At 47.2% G+C, this 13,645-nt stretch overlaps 2 protein-coding genes across 2 annotated transcripts; one reads left to right on the forward strand and one right to left on the reverse strand.

Annotated features, from left to right (window-relative positions):
* Positions 1–5,112: 5,112 nt before the first annotated feature.
* On the forward strand, positions 5,113–8,056 carry LOC133901987 (serine/threonine-protein kinase RIPK-like). The gene is made up of 4 exons (XM_062343549.1): positions 5,113–5,681; positions 5,804–5,939; positions 6,290–6,426; positions 7,108–8,056. Exons 1-4 carry the CDS (start codon positions 5,280–5,282, stop codon positions 7,795–7,797), a joined length of 1,365 nt encoding a protein of 454 aa, XP_062199533.1. The 5' UTR covers positions 5,113–5,279; the 3' UTR covers positions 7,798–8,056.
* On the reverse strand, positions 8,034–12,257 carry LOC133901988 (uncharacterized). Its single transcript, XM_062343551.1, has 4 exons — positions 11,622–12,257; positions 9,236–9,320; positions 9,031–9,107; positions 8,034–8,575 (listed from the first exon to the last, which is right to left on the reverse strand). Exons 1-2 carry the CDS (start codon positions 12,032–12,034, stop codon positions 9,257–9,259), a joined length of 477 nt encoding a protein of 158 aa, XP_062199535.1. The 5' UTR covers positions 12,035–12,257; the 3' UTR covers positions 8,034–8,575; positions 9,031–9,107; positions 9,236–9,256.
* Between the last annotated feature and the right edge of the window lie 1,388 nt (positions 12,258–13,645).

Here is a 13,645-nt window from a genome sequence, read left to right on the forward strand (position 1 = left end):
ATTACATCCATGGCCATTTTTATGCGCACTAAATTCACATTTTTGTCCCCATCAAAATGCTTATCCAAGTTTACGGCCATTTGAATAGCTAGTACTGAAGACTGACCGACGAGTTTACGGCAGCGTGATTTATACATTAGCATCATCCAGCTCCAGGTCGATTTTTACCTGTCTATTCTGGGCCTCAATCCTCACAGGTCACGACCGTGCCAAACGTGCAGAATTACGGGACAACAACGTAACTTCTTTCCTTCCGATCGAGCTAGAAGCGTCTATTGCTGCTGCTACTGTGTTCATGACAAATGACAAGGTCAAGTTGCAAGAAAAACAAAGCAGAATCTTACATACTCTTACGTGTTACTGACTTCAGAAAAAATGGATGCAACGTACAACAACACTGTACGCCTGATGACCCGATCAAGGCCTACGTGGAACTTCATAAGTTTTCTAGTCTGATTCAACATGTACACGCCAGCGGAGCTGGTAGAAAATATCGATCCACGATGTCAGTCAAGAAAGGTATTTAGCTGGTCGGTTGACCCCTGGGACATATGGTGATCAAAGTCTGAAACCTCCAATCGAACATTTCGCAGACGAAGAATCAAAATCCGGACTCGAATGATAACAGGATTGATTTGGAACAGGGACGGCAAAATAGAGTATCATTGTTGCTTTAGCTACATCGTCAGAAAATAGCTCACTGGATTTGTAGGTGCCAATTAGGATAATTCAGATTGATTTTTTTGGGTATATTGTTTGTTTCAGAAGGTTTTAGTCAACTCCTGCAAAAAGAAACGGAAGAAGAAGAAAGCCTTAGTCAACTTATCAGCCTACGAGGCTACGTACAGTGCATACATCATAGATTCAGTCGTCAAGAAACAATGATGCAAGGCAAAGAATCTTCTAGTTCTGAATGCATGTGTGCCTGTATATTTCAGGGACTCGACATGGGCATCTTTCAATTTGATTCTCTTTTAGGTTCATTTTGATTTGAATTTAACTGGGTGCATATCAAGTAGTCTTACTTATCAGCCTCAAGAAAGGAAAACAAAGTATCCTTATTTCTTCGTCCCTTGAGTCTTCATTGCCTCCTGCAGTCAAGTGAAGCAACATGGCTAACTCTTTTACACGAACGCATGATGTAAATATCCCGTACGATTTCGTGTGCTACTCCCAAGCATTCGTATGATCCTTTTCAAGCTGATGAATTGATGATGCCGTCGTTTCACAAGCTGACAAGCTTCGGCTTAGCTCCAACAACCCATGAAAAATCTGCATCTCTTTCTCTTTTTTATTCCTCAAAACGCCCAGGCTTCACGCACGAAACAACGAAAGAGATTTCCGTGGCCATTCGGTCCAGAGATATTTCCGGCATTCGATTCGATACGAAAATGATGTCCCCGGGCCGTGCGTAAGATTTATCAGTGGGTGAGGGCAGCACCGGTCACTCGTCAGGGTAGATGCCACTGTGCTATACCGCCACTCCGGGAAGTTTTTTCCGCACACGTAACGCTCGAGATCGGGGCCGTGGGTGCGTCATGGTGTCGACTGTTGAGATCGATGGATGATTCGTGGGGGACTCGACAACCGGAAGATATGGAGGCGCCAATATTTACCGGTTGAGATTTTTGGGCCGTAGTCTGTAGATTTTGTTCGAACCGACGAGATAGACGTACACACGGTGGTCCATGCTAAGCGTGATGGAGCTAGGAGTGTGAGGTGTGACAGTAGGAGTACAAGACAAGCACGTGCAAACTGTTAGATCAGTTGATCTGCAACCGTGGAGGCACCTCATCGCAACAGCCACTTGGAACGTCTCGCAGGTCGCGGCCGTGGCTTGTCCGGTTCGCTTGGACGGAAAAAACCGGCTGTGGGAGTGGAAAATTCTAAGAGGTCTTGCGCACACGTGATATAAAGATGGTTTATTTACATTAAGATTTATATTAGAGAGATATATAGAAAATATGAGATAGATGAAAAAAATCAATAGATACATAAATATCGAGAAGCAAGAGTGATTCATCGACGAGATTAATCATAGAGCGTGTTTAATAGTTTTGTTGCGGCTTGCTTTGTTTGACGAAAGCAAGAAATCACACTTTTGGATGTTTTGCCATCTATCTTGATACTCATGCTCACCTTGCCATCTATCACACTTTTGGATGTTTTGGCCCTCTTATGCTGGCAAGGCTAGCTTTACCGAACGAGACGAGCATGCAAAATAAACAAACACGGCCTTAGTGTGCAACGGAATGCAAGATTGCATTTTCCCCAGACCGATCCTGGAAGGCGCTGAGCTTCCCGGTCCCAGGCCAAAAGCCAACCTGCCACCTACCGGAAAACGTTCACCCCACGTGAGGCGCGTCCGTCTGTTCGACGCTGCCCACGATACGGCCCCAAACCGCGTCGGGATCCCACTCGCGCGGGACCTGAGCACGCCAAGACCCTCTTACGCCGTCGCCGCGCTGCGGCAGGGCCCCGCAGCCCAACACGTGGTTCGCCTCCCGTCGCGCTCCCCCACGTATCGGGCGAGGCGACGCCCCCGCGTACGCACGTTTTGCTTTGGCGGGGCGAGCGGGGCCACGGGTTCACTCGGCGGCGTCGCTGCCTCGCTGGGTTACGTTGCGCTGCCATCGGACGTGGCGTCAGGCTTGGTTGGTGGGACGATCCGTTCGTTCATGCGCTGGGTACGTGGTTGTGGCCAGAAGGCGCCAGGGGATGTGGCGTCCGGGGACTGGTCGCCCGAGGACGCTGCCGCCGTGTTTTGCTTCTTTGGGAAGCGAGTTGAATTGCTGTGCTCTATCATTGGCTCTGTGGGGTTCCAATGCCCTGCCTGCTGGAACGGAAACTGGAGTGGATAGGATGTCGGGGTGATCCACTTAGCACTCGAAAGAAGCAAAACAAGGCTTCCGTTCCACTATATAGTATAAAGGTACTCGGTGTTTCGATCCATCTAGTGCTCTCGAGTACGTGTTTCGATCGTCATCAGCTGATGATGAGAACGAGTTTAGTGTAATTAGTACAATTTCGTGGTTGTATACGGTCTGTTTCCATTTCCTACTGTCCCGCCGTTTATTTTGTTCTAGATCTTTCGCCTCAGGGGTTGTTTTCAAATCAGTAGTGTATATATATGCGCACAATGACGAATTCCGCATATGACAACTTAGCCAGTATAAAAACTAAGCAGACCAAATTATGGAAGCGTGACCAGGTGTGCCGTGTGATTTTTTTTTTCTATTGACAATTAAGCAAAGTTGCAAACCCTGCTTAGTCAAGATACTAAATTCCCAGCGCCGAAAATCCAGTCTGTTCAGCAGGCTTACCCGTGATTAACCTCTCATCGGAAGGAAAAAAGGAAGACGTAAAAGAAGAGCCAAGAATTAGAGGCAGAGACTCAGCTAGAGTAAAACGTTGCCCACCCACTTGGAGCATCTCAACCTCAAGTAACCAATCATTTCTATTTCATTACAAATCAAGATGAGCTGTGCAACGGAGAGATTGCATTGCAGATCGGAACGTTTCTTTCTTCACCTGGGCAAGAAAACCGCCATTTTCTTGGAAGAAGCTTCAGGACAAAACGAATTAATCTTCTGCACCAGGAAGAAAATAGCACGATTTAGAATAATCGCGTCCCATGGCATACTAAATCTGCAAACGTGTCAGTCTTCTCTGCGCTCAATTGTACAATGATCTTGGAAAAATAATTCAACTCAACCCATAGACAGACAAGACACCTACAACACCATAACGTAGGCTTCTTGCTTGCTTAACTGTTATACGGTGGCCTCATCATTCAGTTGTCTCTGTAGCTGGGGACAAGATATTCTCCTCCCTAATTCTATAACCGAGCTGAGAATTTGTGTGTAGGGTGGTTCAGATATTGGCATATTGGAATGTCTCTTATTGCAAAACTGAACAGATAGAATTCTTATTTTCCTCCTTTCTTTTGATAAGGATGGAAAGATCACATATGCAACCAAAGCACAATGTTAAAAGTATAACAGAGATGTATAGCACGTGACGCTAATTTGTGCACTAGACTTCCCACTAGCAGTTTATCCTTTGTTGAAGCCCACGGAGACCGAGCCAAAGAGATGTGCAGGAATCACATTCAATTGCCTCGCAAGTTGCTAGTAGCATTAGGCACCAAACTAGCCTCTAATCGGCCGAGTAGCCTCCGAAAACAACGTAGTTTTTTTAGCGCCTTGACCACTCTATACCAGGTAGGTAGCTGAGATCGTCAAGGATGATTGAAGTTACTTGCAAAACTGTTCTGATGTTAACACTCCCCACCATTCCTCACCTCACCTCCTACCATGGCATGATCCGGTTAAACAGCGGCGTGCCGGCGCCCAATTCCATTGTAGCCCAAATGGCTAGGTCGTCCCCCTTTTTTACTTTACCAACCACACAACTTGCAAATAAAGCATTATATGCGATTGGGTAATCATAGCTAATGGTAAAGACACAAGCTACCGCCCAAACGGCCAAAAATCCATGGCTAACATCGCACAAAACTGGTGTATAACTTAACTGGTGCTAGTAGCGGTAAAATAAGAAGGCAAAGCTTTGTTTTTTCTCAAATACGCAGAAGAACTACGCATCTTTATATTAAAAAAAAGAGATAAACGAGTTTTACATAACGACCCATGAAAGATCAGGACTAAACAATAACACGTTGGAGCTTATACAAGAAACTAATCAACAAAGAACCAACAGCAACAAGAATTAGAAGGCAGAGCTTTGTGTAGACTCGCTAAAGTAATCTATGCATGACAAGGCAAAATCATCAGCAGCTGATTAGCCGAAGCCCGGAGGGCAGGTAGGAGCGGACGAGCGGTAAGCGCCGTGCGCCCCCAGCAACCACCCCTGCACACGCCGTGCGGTTTTGTTTAGTTTTCGTTTGTTCCTGCCGGTGTCACCCTGTTTGGCGGCCGTCACATCACCCCTGGTTTTGCCGCGCTGTTGTTGCGCTCGTAGGCGTGGCGCCACAAGGGCAAGGTCAATGCGCAAACAAGAAGCCCCGCCCGTGCGGCAGCCACCGGGTTGGGGTTGGCGCGCGCCACGCCAATGCCATTGCCGTCTCCCCGGCCGCGCTTATATAAAGGCACAGCTACCTGCGCTTCTCCCCAAACCTCTCTCCCCCTCTCCAGTCCCTCCAGCCTCCACCTGTCTTCTCCGTCTCCCCTCAGCTCCTCTCCTCTGCACACGCGGCTCGATCCTACTACGCACATTCCTCTGCTCGATTGGTCCCAAAGCATAATTAACTGTTCATCGACATGGCTGGTCAATCATGGAAGCCTTTCTTGTGCTGCGTCGGCCGCGGCGTGGTCGACGACGACGACTCCACGCCGAGGCGGCGGCAGATAACGCGGAGGGGCAAGGACAGCCCGAGGTCCTCGTCGCGGAAGTCGTTCACGAGCCTGAGCTCGTCGGGGACGCTGACACCCGAGGACCTGTCGCTCACGCTGTCCGGGTCCAACCTGCACGCCTTCACGTACGCCGAGCTCCGGGCGGCGACGGGCAACTTCTCCCGCGCCAACTACCTCGGCTGCGGCGGGTTCGGCCCGGTCTACAAGGGCGCCGTCGACGACGACCTTCGGCCGGGGCTGCGCGCGCAGGCGGTCGCCATCAAGTACCTCGACCTGGAAGGCGGCACGCAGGGCCATAAGGAGTGGCTGGTGCGCACCGAAACTGATTGTTATTGGCAATGCACATGCTCGATCGGATCATAGGCTTCGATCGAGTGCTTGTGGGATTAAACAGAGTGCTAATCGATTGCTTATTTGGGATGTTCTTGCAGGCCGAGGTGTTTTTCCTCGGGCAACTGAGGCACAAGAACCTGGTGAAATTGATCGGCTACTGCTACGAGGCCGAGCACCGGATGCTGGTGTACGAGTTCATGAGCTACGGGAGCTTGGAGAACCACCTATTCAAAAGTGAGCTCTTTTTCTGCTTCACGCTGCTAATTTGGTCGCTTCCGGGGTTAATTCAGTGGTTTTTTAGCCCAACAAGCCAAAAAATTTGCTATTTAATTTGGATATTTGAGCACATAGCAGGGGCAGTCTTTGTCCCCTGCCTTCAGTTTCTGTTTCTTTTGTGTAAAGTCATAGGACTAGGTGACCTGTTATGTGGCTCCCAGAGGAACAACTATTTCTTTTTCAGATGCTGTATCTATATCTACTGCCAGGTCTCATTGTTGTCTAAAAAATCATCAGAACGATTCGTGCCTACAACTCTTGGTCAATGCCGAGGAGGAAACTCACCTGAAACATCCTTTTCGCTGCAGGTGTCAATGGTGCTCTCCCATGGATGACAAGGATGAAGATAGCCGTTGGCGCGGCGAAGGGCCTCGCCTTCCTCCACGACGCCGACCCGCCTGTGATCTACCGCGACTTCAAGGCCTCCAACATCTTGCTCGACTCGGTAAGCACCCAATCCCTCTCAGAGTCCAGACTTCAGTCCAAGCAAATAGTTCCTGTGTTGCTTTCGTCAGACTAGAGGTTTCCGTTCCAGCACTAGGCCCTTGCCCAGGAAAGACGCGGTTCTGAAGCAAGCTCAGCTGGAAACGGTAGAAGTTACCAACAAACGGGATAGGTTAACACTTTACACACGTCGCTACTGGTGACCGTAGTATTACTAGGAGTACCCAACAGACGGGAAAATGACAACTTCCCCGTGTGCATGTACTGTTCCTTCCGAGATTTAATCCAACAAAATGCGAGCACTTTGGCCATTTGAATCATCCAAGTGAACATGTATAATATCCAGCTGCGTCACATGTTTCTGAACTATACCTGATCAGTACATTACATTATGGGCAGCCTTGACCTGATTGCAGCTCGGGAGATTCTTGGATGCACGCCAAACTTGAGAAGTCCATACTCATCCAACATTCACATCATCCACCTAATCAAAATATCCTATCCATCACTGTCAGCCTCACACGAGTGCCTCACGGACTATTAATACCTGCACAGTAATACTGATATCTCGGTGCATCGTACGAGTATACATCAGCATATCTGTATCTCGCTGCGACAGTGCGATATATCCAATCAAATGCCTTATCCTTCACCTAACCAAATCTCCTCTCGTGCAATGCAGGACTACAGCACCAAGCTATCCGACTTCGGGCTGGCCAAGGACGGCCCCCAGGGCGACGAGACCCACGTGACGACGCGCGTCATGGGCACCCACGGGTACGCGGCGCCGGAGTACATCATGACGGGGCACCTCACCGCCAAGAGCGACGTGTACAGCTTCGGCGTGGTGCTGCTGGAGCTCCTTGCTGGCCGGCAGTCGGTGGACCGTTCTCGGTGCCCGAGGGAGCAGAGCCTGGTGGATTGGGCAAGGCCATACCTGAAGCGGCCTGAAAGGCTGTATCGAGTAATGGACCCGGCCCTGGAGTGCCAGTACTCGTGCAAGGGCGCCGAGGTGGCGGCCATCGTGGCCTACAAGTGTTTGAGCCAGAACCCCAAGTCCAGGCCTACCATGAGGGAGGTGGTGAAGGCCCTGGAGCCCGTGCTCGGCATGGACGACTTCTTCCCCGTCGGCCCATTTGTGTTCACGATCAGCGTGGAGGAGGACAAGGTGGTGGACATGAAGGTGGAGGTTGCGGAGAAGCCCCGGCCTCATCACCAGAGCCATCAGGACCGGCACCGGCAGAAGTATCCAAACTCGTCGATCCACGCCGGCATTGTGCTCCACAGCCGGGATGGGGTAGTCGGCGGTTACAGTGCTGCGCTGCGGCGGCACCGGAGGACGTCGAGCTACCACCAGGAGAGGGGGGCATAAGAGCACGAGAGGGAAGCTAGTAGGAGACGAAAAGAGTATGTGTGTACATATTGTAGAGATGTGACACAATGTCACATTGGTTTGGTCCACTTCTGAGATTGCGATTCTTTGTTTTCGTCTTGATAGTGATAGTGGATGTTAGTTGTTAGGTAATACAGGTATGCAAAATAGTGTGATGAAAAGTCCGGCTTGGACTTGCAAGGTTTGTTGCACAAAGATGTTATATAAATGGAAATGGTTTGGTAAAATGGTTACCCAATGCTTCCTGCATTTTGCTCATTTTAGTTTTTGGTCCAATATTTGGAAACCTGCCAAGCGTTTATATGAAATGACAAAATAGAATAATGAAAATGATATAAATGAAACTGACACTATCACAAGAAGATGTTGATGGAGTCAGTTAATAATAGCAAGCTGAACTAAACGCATGTTGCATCAGTCAATAGGAATGCTGGGTCACAGGGGCAAGCATGACTCACCTGACAAAACAAAGATTGCCGGGAAGGGTCAAGGTTACATCGGTAGCTTTGTGGATAGTAAGCTTCAACTCCAAACCTGTTGCCAGAAGGAAGTTTCAGAGACTAGCTGAACATACAAGAGATAATTGAAATGCCATCGATACATATCACGCATTAGCAGTCACATCACATGCCTCAATAAGAATGCAAGCTACACACAGAGTGCCTCCATGTCCAGTTCCACAACCAGAATTTCAGGTTTATTGTCCAGGTTTGCGCAGGGTACCTCTTCAACTGTTCAGTTCTGCCAAGAAAATAATCTGCAGGTATTTCAATTTTTATCAATCCTATTGGCAAAAATGATAAGTGAGAAAGCTATGAGTTGAAAAGACTCCACAAATAAGTTAGATGTCTCATATTTCAGCACCTATATAATGCACATGCTGTTATGCAACACTGGTGACCATATACAAAACAGCAATCATAACTCCTGTAACTTACGATTTACGAATTTGCAAGGTTTTTGGCTCAAAGATTTTGTATAGAAGCAAATGGTCTGGTTAAAAGGCTGCCCAATGCTTCTTGTATTTTGCTCATTTTAATTTTTGGTCCAATATTTGGTAAACCAGAACTTTTTTAATAGGTGAAAGGATGCAAATTGTTCTGGTACTATTAAAAGATGTTGATAGCATCAGATAATAATAGCAACCTGGACTGAACACATGTTGCATCAGCAAATAGGAGTGCACAAGTCACAGGGGCATGCACAAGTCACCTGACAAAATGAAGACTGCCGCAAAAGGATCCAGGTTACATCAACGACTTTGTGGATAGTAAGCTTCAACTGCAAACCTGTTGACAGAAGGAAGTTTCAGAGGCTATCTGAACAAAAATACAGGAGATAACTGAAATGTCAGCGGATAGATATCATGTGTTCAGCAGCAACATAATATGGCCCAACACAATTGCAAGCTACTCACAAGGTGCCTCCATATCCAGTTTCACCGCCAGAGTTCCAGGTTTGTTATCCAGGTATGCATAGGATACCTCTTCCACTGCATAGTTCTGCCAACATAATACTCAGGACTTTTTATTTTGATTAATCATATTTGCAAAAACTATAATTCAGAAACCTGTGAGATTGAATAAGATTCTCCAATAAAAATAAAAGAACTTCCACGAATGAGTTAGATATCACATATATCAACACCTATATAATGCTCATGCTGTCATACAATGGATAGCGATCATACACATAAATCCTTACCAGAACTCCTGTTTCTCCTTTAACAATCACTGGTGTATGGTCAACATGATACTCAAAAGGCATAAAGTTCCGCACAAAATTGCATTTTATCCAGAACAACACATACTAGCAGAGAGTCCAGAGACATAACAGAGTGAAGTTAAACATGGAAAAACCGCACCATTATCATGATCGAATGCTCTTATTGAACTCATATATATATACATGACAACAATTAAAAAGCAGACTTGATACCATGAAGTTTTTACAGGTTGCAAAAGAGAAGTTGTGATCACGGCAGCTATGAGGATTTGCTTAAAAGAACACAAATGAAACCAGTAAGAACACAGGACCACTTAGCAAAGATGGAAATATTACCAGCCTATTCACAACTAATGTAGGAAACAAAAGCAGCAACGTTTTTAGGATTCTGATTATGGGTGCCAAATGTAGCATATATATATTATTCTAAAAGGGAAAGTGTTTATAGCTTAGCATAACTAAACTGTGTAAATCTAAATCATCGAAGTATACAAATTGCAATTAGAAAGACACCAGAGTCTCATAAACCAAAGCAGCAACCCTTCAATACTTCATGTTCCTTCTGCCTAATCCTTTCCCCTTCTGGTCCTTCTAATCCTTAGAACACTATCTAACTGACTACTGAATGGCACAACACCTCAATGAGCTGATGCTCATAATTCTTTAGAGTCTAATGAATTATGCTAGCACTGGTTTGCCATTTGTTTCCAAAAATATTGCTATGGACCAAAGGAGACGGATAACTTGAGCCATGTATGACATTATATGATAATTACCAATAGTCAAGTGAAATCTTGTCCAATTGCCCCTTTTGCGGCATTTTCTTACTTCTGCTAAACACAGAACACAACATGTCTCCACTCTCCAGCATTTTCTGAATCAATCAACATTATGACAGCACAGATGCTTTAGGCCTTAAAGTGTAGAGTAACCGAGCTGCATTAAGAAATCCAGGGAATGTAAACCAGAAACTTTGAGAATCCTATTCTCATTTTTCTTCAAACAGGAGTGGTCTGCTGCTACTTCTCGGTCATCAGTTTACCACATACACATGTCAAATGAATTCTTCAGAAAAGTTCAAATATGTTACGAATTAGGAGAAACAAAAGGCATAATCAAGAAAACGGACCATGTACCTTGATATAAATTCCAAGTAATGTATAGAATAATTTACTCCACATCCTAGATAAGCAATGTCATTTTGTATTTTAAGTTGATATATTCGATAACGTCTGCATTTGTTTGAAAGGACTGTTTGCTGTTCAATTTTTAGTAGCAGACTACTTATGAAATGAAGTAACTCTTTTTGCCAGTTGAACCACGTAAATATACCCTGATTGTAGTTGATAGTGTAATAACCAGAATTCTAGCACCAAGCAGTGGATGATGTGATGTCTCTGTTTTTCAAAAAAACACCCTCCTTTTTTCTGAGAGCCACCAGCAAGATGTGCTGGGGGTAAGTATTGCACAGATTTCAATTTCAATCACGTTTTGAGAGAAGTAGTGATCAGCTGATGTACGTGCACAAGCACTGAATCTCTCAGTGTGCTCAGTAAATCAGTGATGAAGCAAAAATGGCCCTTGTAATGTTCAGTGGAAACAGGACATGCTCATTTTGCCTCAATCTTCAGAGATTAATTTTGTTAAAGTAACATTACAATTTAACAAACACTGACAATGCTCTCCTCACTGATTCCACCACCAAACACTGCCTACTTAGATTCGATACCCTGCAAAATTTTGGGGTCCAACAAGTTCCTCTGTTCATAAAGCATGCGCGAGCAGGAAAAACAATGCGCGTGATAAATTCACAAAAGGGAGCTTTTTATCTCACTTTACTTTTTTCTTTTCTGTACTTATACTTGGCAAACTATATATAGCTCTACAATCTGTGCTGGACAAACACTCTAAACCCATAGAATCTACACAATTGTACTAGCACATACTATATATTACACAAACAGCACAAATCATGACATAAATAACAACAAAAATAGTAAAATCACTTAATCACGTAGTCGAATGTAATCACCACTGGCAATCCACCCATGCTAATTCAACCGCGAGCTGGAGGGTACCCATACGCGGATCCGCCGGCGGCGACGAGGCAGGCCACGACCCCGACCCCCACGGCAACGGCGATCGCCCCGATTCCCTCCCACTGCGCCGCCGCCGCCGCGGCAGGCGGCAGGCGGGGCAGGAAGAAGGAGCCGAAGAGGAGGGCCGAAGCGCAGAAGAACGCGGCGAAGAAGACGAGAGTGACGACGACGACGGGCCAGGGCAACCGCAGCTCGGCGGCGGCGGCCACGAACGGCTCGACGTAGAACACCACGGACATCAGCGCCGCGAGGAAGACGAATGCGAAAGGCGCGATGTGGGGAGGGCGTTCCGCGGTTGCGTCGGCGGCGGCGGCGGCGGATGGTGGTGGTGCGGCGATTGGGGGTGGGCTGGTGGTGGGGTTGGATGGCTTCAGCGCGTCCTCCGATGCCATTGGGGAATCGAGGAAAATCACGAATCTGCTTTGTGCTTACGAACTGGAACAACAGAAATTTTGTTCTAGTCGATGCAACTGGAACTACAGAATTTTGGGCACCAAGCTTGGCAAAAACCACGCGATTTAAAGGGGATTCCAGACTAAAGAGTCGCAATTAGCACATCTATCCTCGAGAGAATATGTAATCGAGAATTCGCACATCTATCCTCGAGATGAATTATAATTAAGACATGCACCTCACAAGAAGCCTCGCTCGGGTACTACTTGTGCGCGGCCTTGCAGATGGTGGCAAACAATTTTTTCTTTTTATAAAGCGAGGCGAGAACGCATTCCATTTTTCATGATGAACAGCGAAGAAGAGAGAGGCTCAGTATGTCTCGCAACGATAAAAGACATGAATACTCAGGATAAATGATGGTGTAGATCAATCTGTATCTCCCACAGTCAATATCCAATGCAACTCTTACTTTGGTTATAACGTAGTGTCCTTGATTATGCAAACCAACGAGAGCAAGTCAGATTCCGAGTTGCTGCATTGAAAGTTCATCGTGTTCGGCTCGAAGTCGAGTGCCGGTGGACGGCAAGACTCGAAATCGGGCACCAGTTGGGCATTGGGAGACGGCGTTGGCACTTGCGTGAACCCTGACTATCCTCCCGGCGCAGTGACCGCGAATTTGAGGAGGAGACTGCCGGTGTTGCTCGGTTGGTGCATGAACCGGTTCTTCAGGTGCTCCGCGTTGGTCTTCAGCGAGGCATGTCGACGTGCGCGTGCCGCACTACCAGCGCTGCAGGGTGCAGGGGGTGGAGACGAGGGGAAATCGCTTGAGAACGAAGAGATGGAGACGGATTCTGGAAGCAGAGCGGCAAAACGACGAGGTGAAAGACCAGCGACGTCGGCGATGCGTGGTTAATTCCATTAGAGCTTCCGCTTCTGAACTCTGAGTGCGGGTAAGTGGTGAGGGTGGAGCTGGCATCCGGTTTTGCTTGCTTGTGGGATTTAGGGCGCTTTTAATTCGCACTTGGGCGAGCTTGTTCGGCTTAGGTGCAACAATGGCAGACGTGGAGAACATCGGGCGGCGTCGAGAGAAGGAAGACAGGAGGGGAGTCTGGCTGCGCTGGCTCTGTTTTGGGCGAGAAATTTCAGTATTTGCCACCCAATTCGCGTGCCTCTCTGGAATTGCCACCCAATTCGTGTGCCTTTCAGAATATAACACCGGACACGCGAATTTCTTCAGAATACGACATCCGCGCCAACACCTTTGGCGCGGAGGTGCCCTTTTCGCAATTTCGTACCATTATGCCCCTAAGTACTGTTCATTGTCAGCGTCAATGACGTTGGCGCGGAGAAATGTACTTTACGCGCCAAAGTCTTTGGCGCGGACCCACTACTCCTAGCACCAGCATCATACTCTCTGTATTGCTGGCGCTGGACTGCTAAACCTCCGCACCAACGGCATTGGCGCGGACCCACTACTCCTAGCACCAGCATCATACTCTCTGTATTGCTGGCGCTGGACTGCTAAACCTCCGCGCCAACGGCATTGGCGCTGACCCACTATGACTCTGTATTGCTGGCGCTGGACTGCTAAACCTCCGCGCCAACGGTAT

This window comes from Phragmites australis, chromosome 20 (genome assembly GCF_958298935.1).
Source record: "Phragmites australis chromosome 20, lpPhrAust1.1, whole genome shotgun sequence".
In the NCBI taxonomy this organism is placed as follows: Eukaryota; Viridiplantae; Streptophyta; class Magnoliopsida; order Poales; family Poaceae; genus Phragmites; species Phragmites australis.

Excerpts from the sequence above, each read along its gene's own strand:
- LOC133901988 (XM_062343551.1), bottom strand. The coding sequence starts at position 12,034 with ATGGCATCGGAGGACGCGCTGAAGCCATCCAACCCCACCACCAGCCCA. Across the intron at positions 9,321-11,621 it reads GCCGGCGGATCCGCGTATGG|AACTATGCAGTGGAAGAGGT; the intron begins GTACCCTCCAGC and ends TTATGTTGGCAG.
- LOC133901987 (XM_062343549.1), top strand. The coding sequence starts at position 5,280 with ATGGCTGGTCAATCATGGAAGCCTTTCTTGTGCTGCGTCGGCCGCGGC. Across the intron at positions 5,940-6,289 it reads GGAGAACCACCTATTCAAAA|GTGTCAATGGTGCTCTCCCA; the intron begins GTGAGCTCTTTT and ends TTTTCGCTGCAG. Across the intron at positions 6,427-7,107 it reads CCAACATCTTGCTCGACTCG|GACTACAGCACCAAGCTATC; the intron begins GTAAGCACCCAA and ends CGTGCAATGCAG.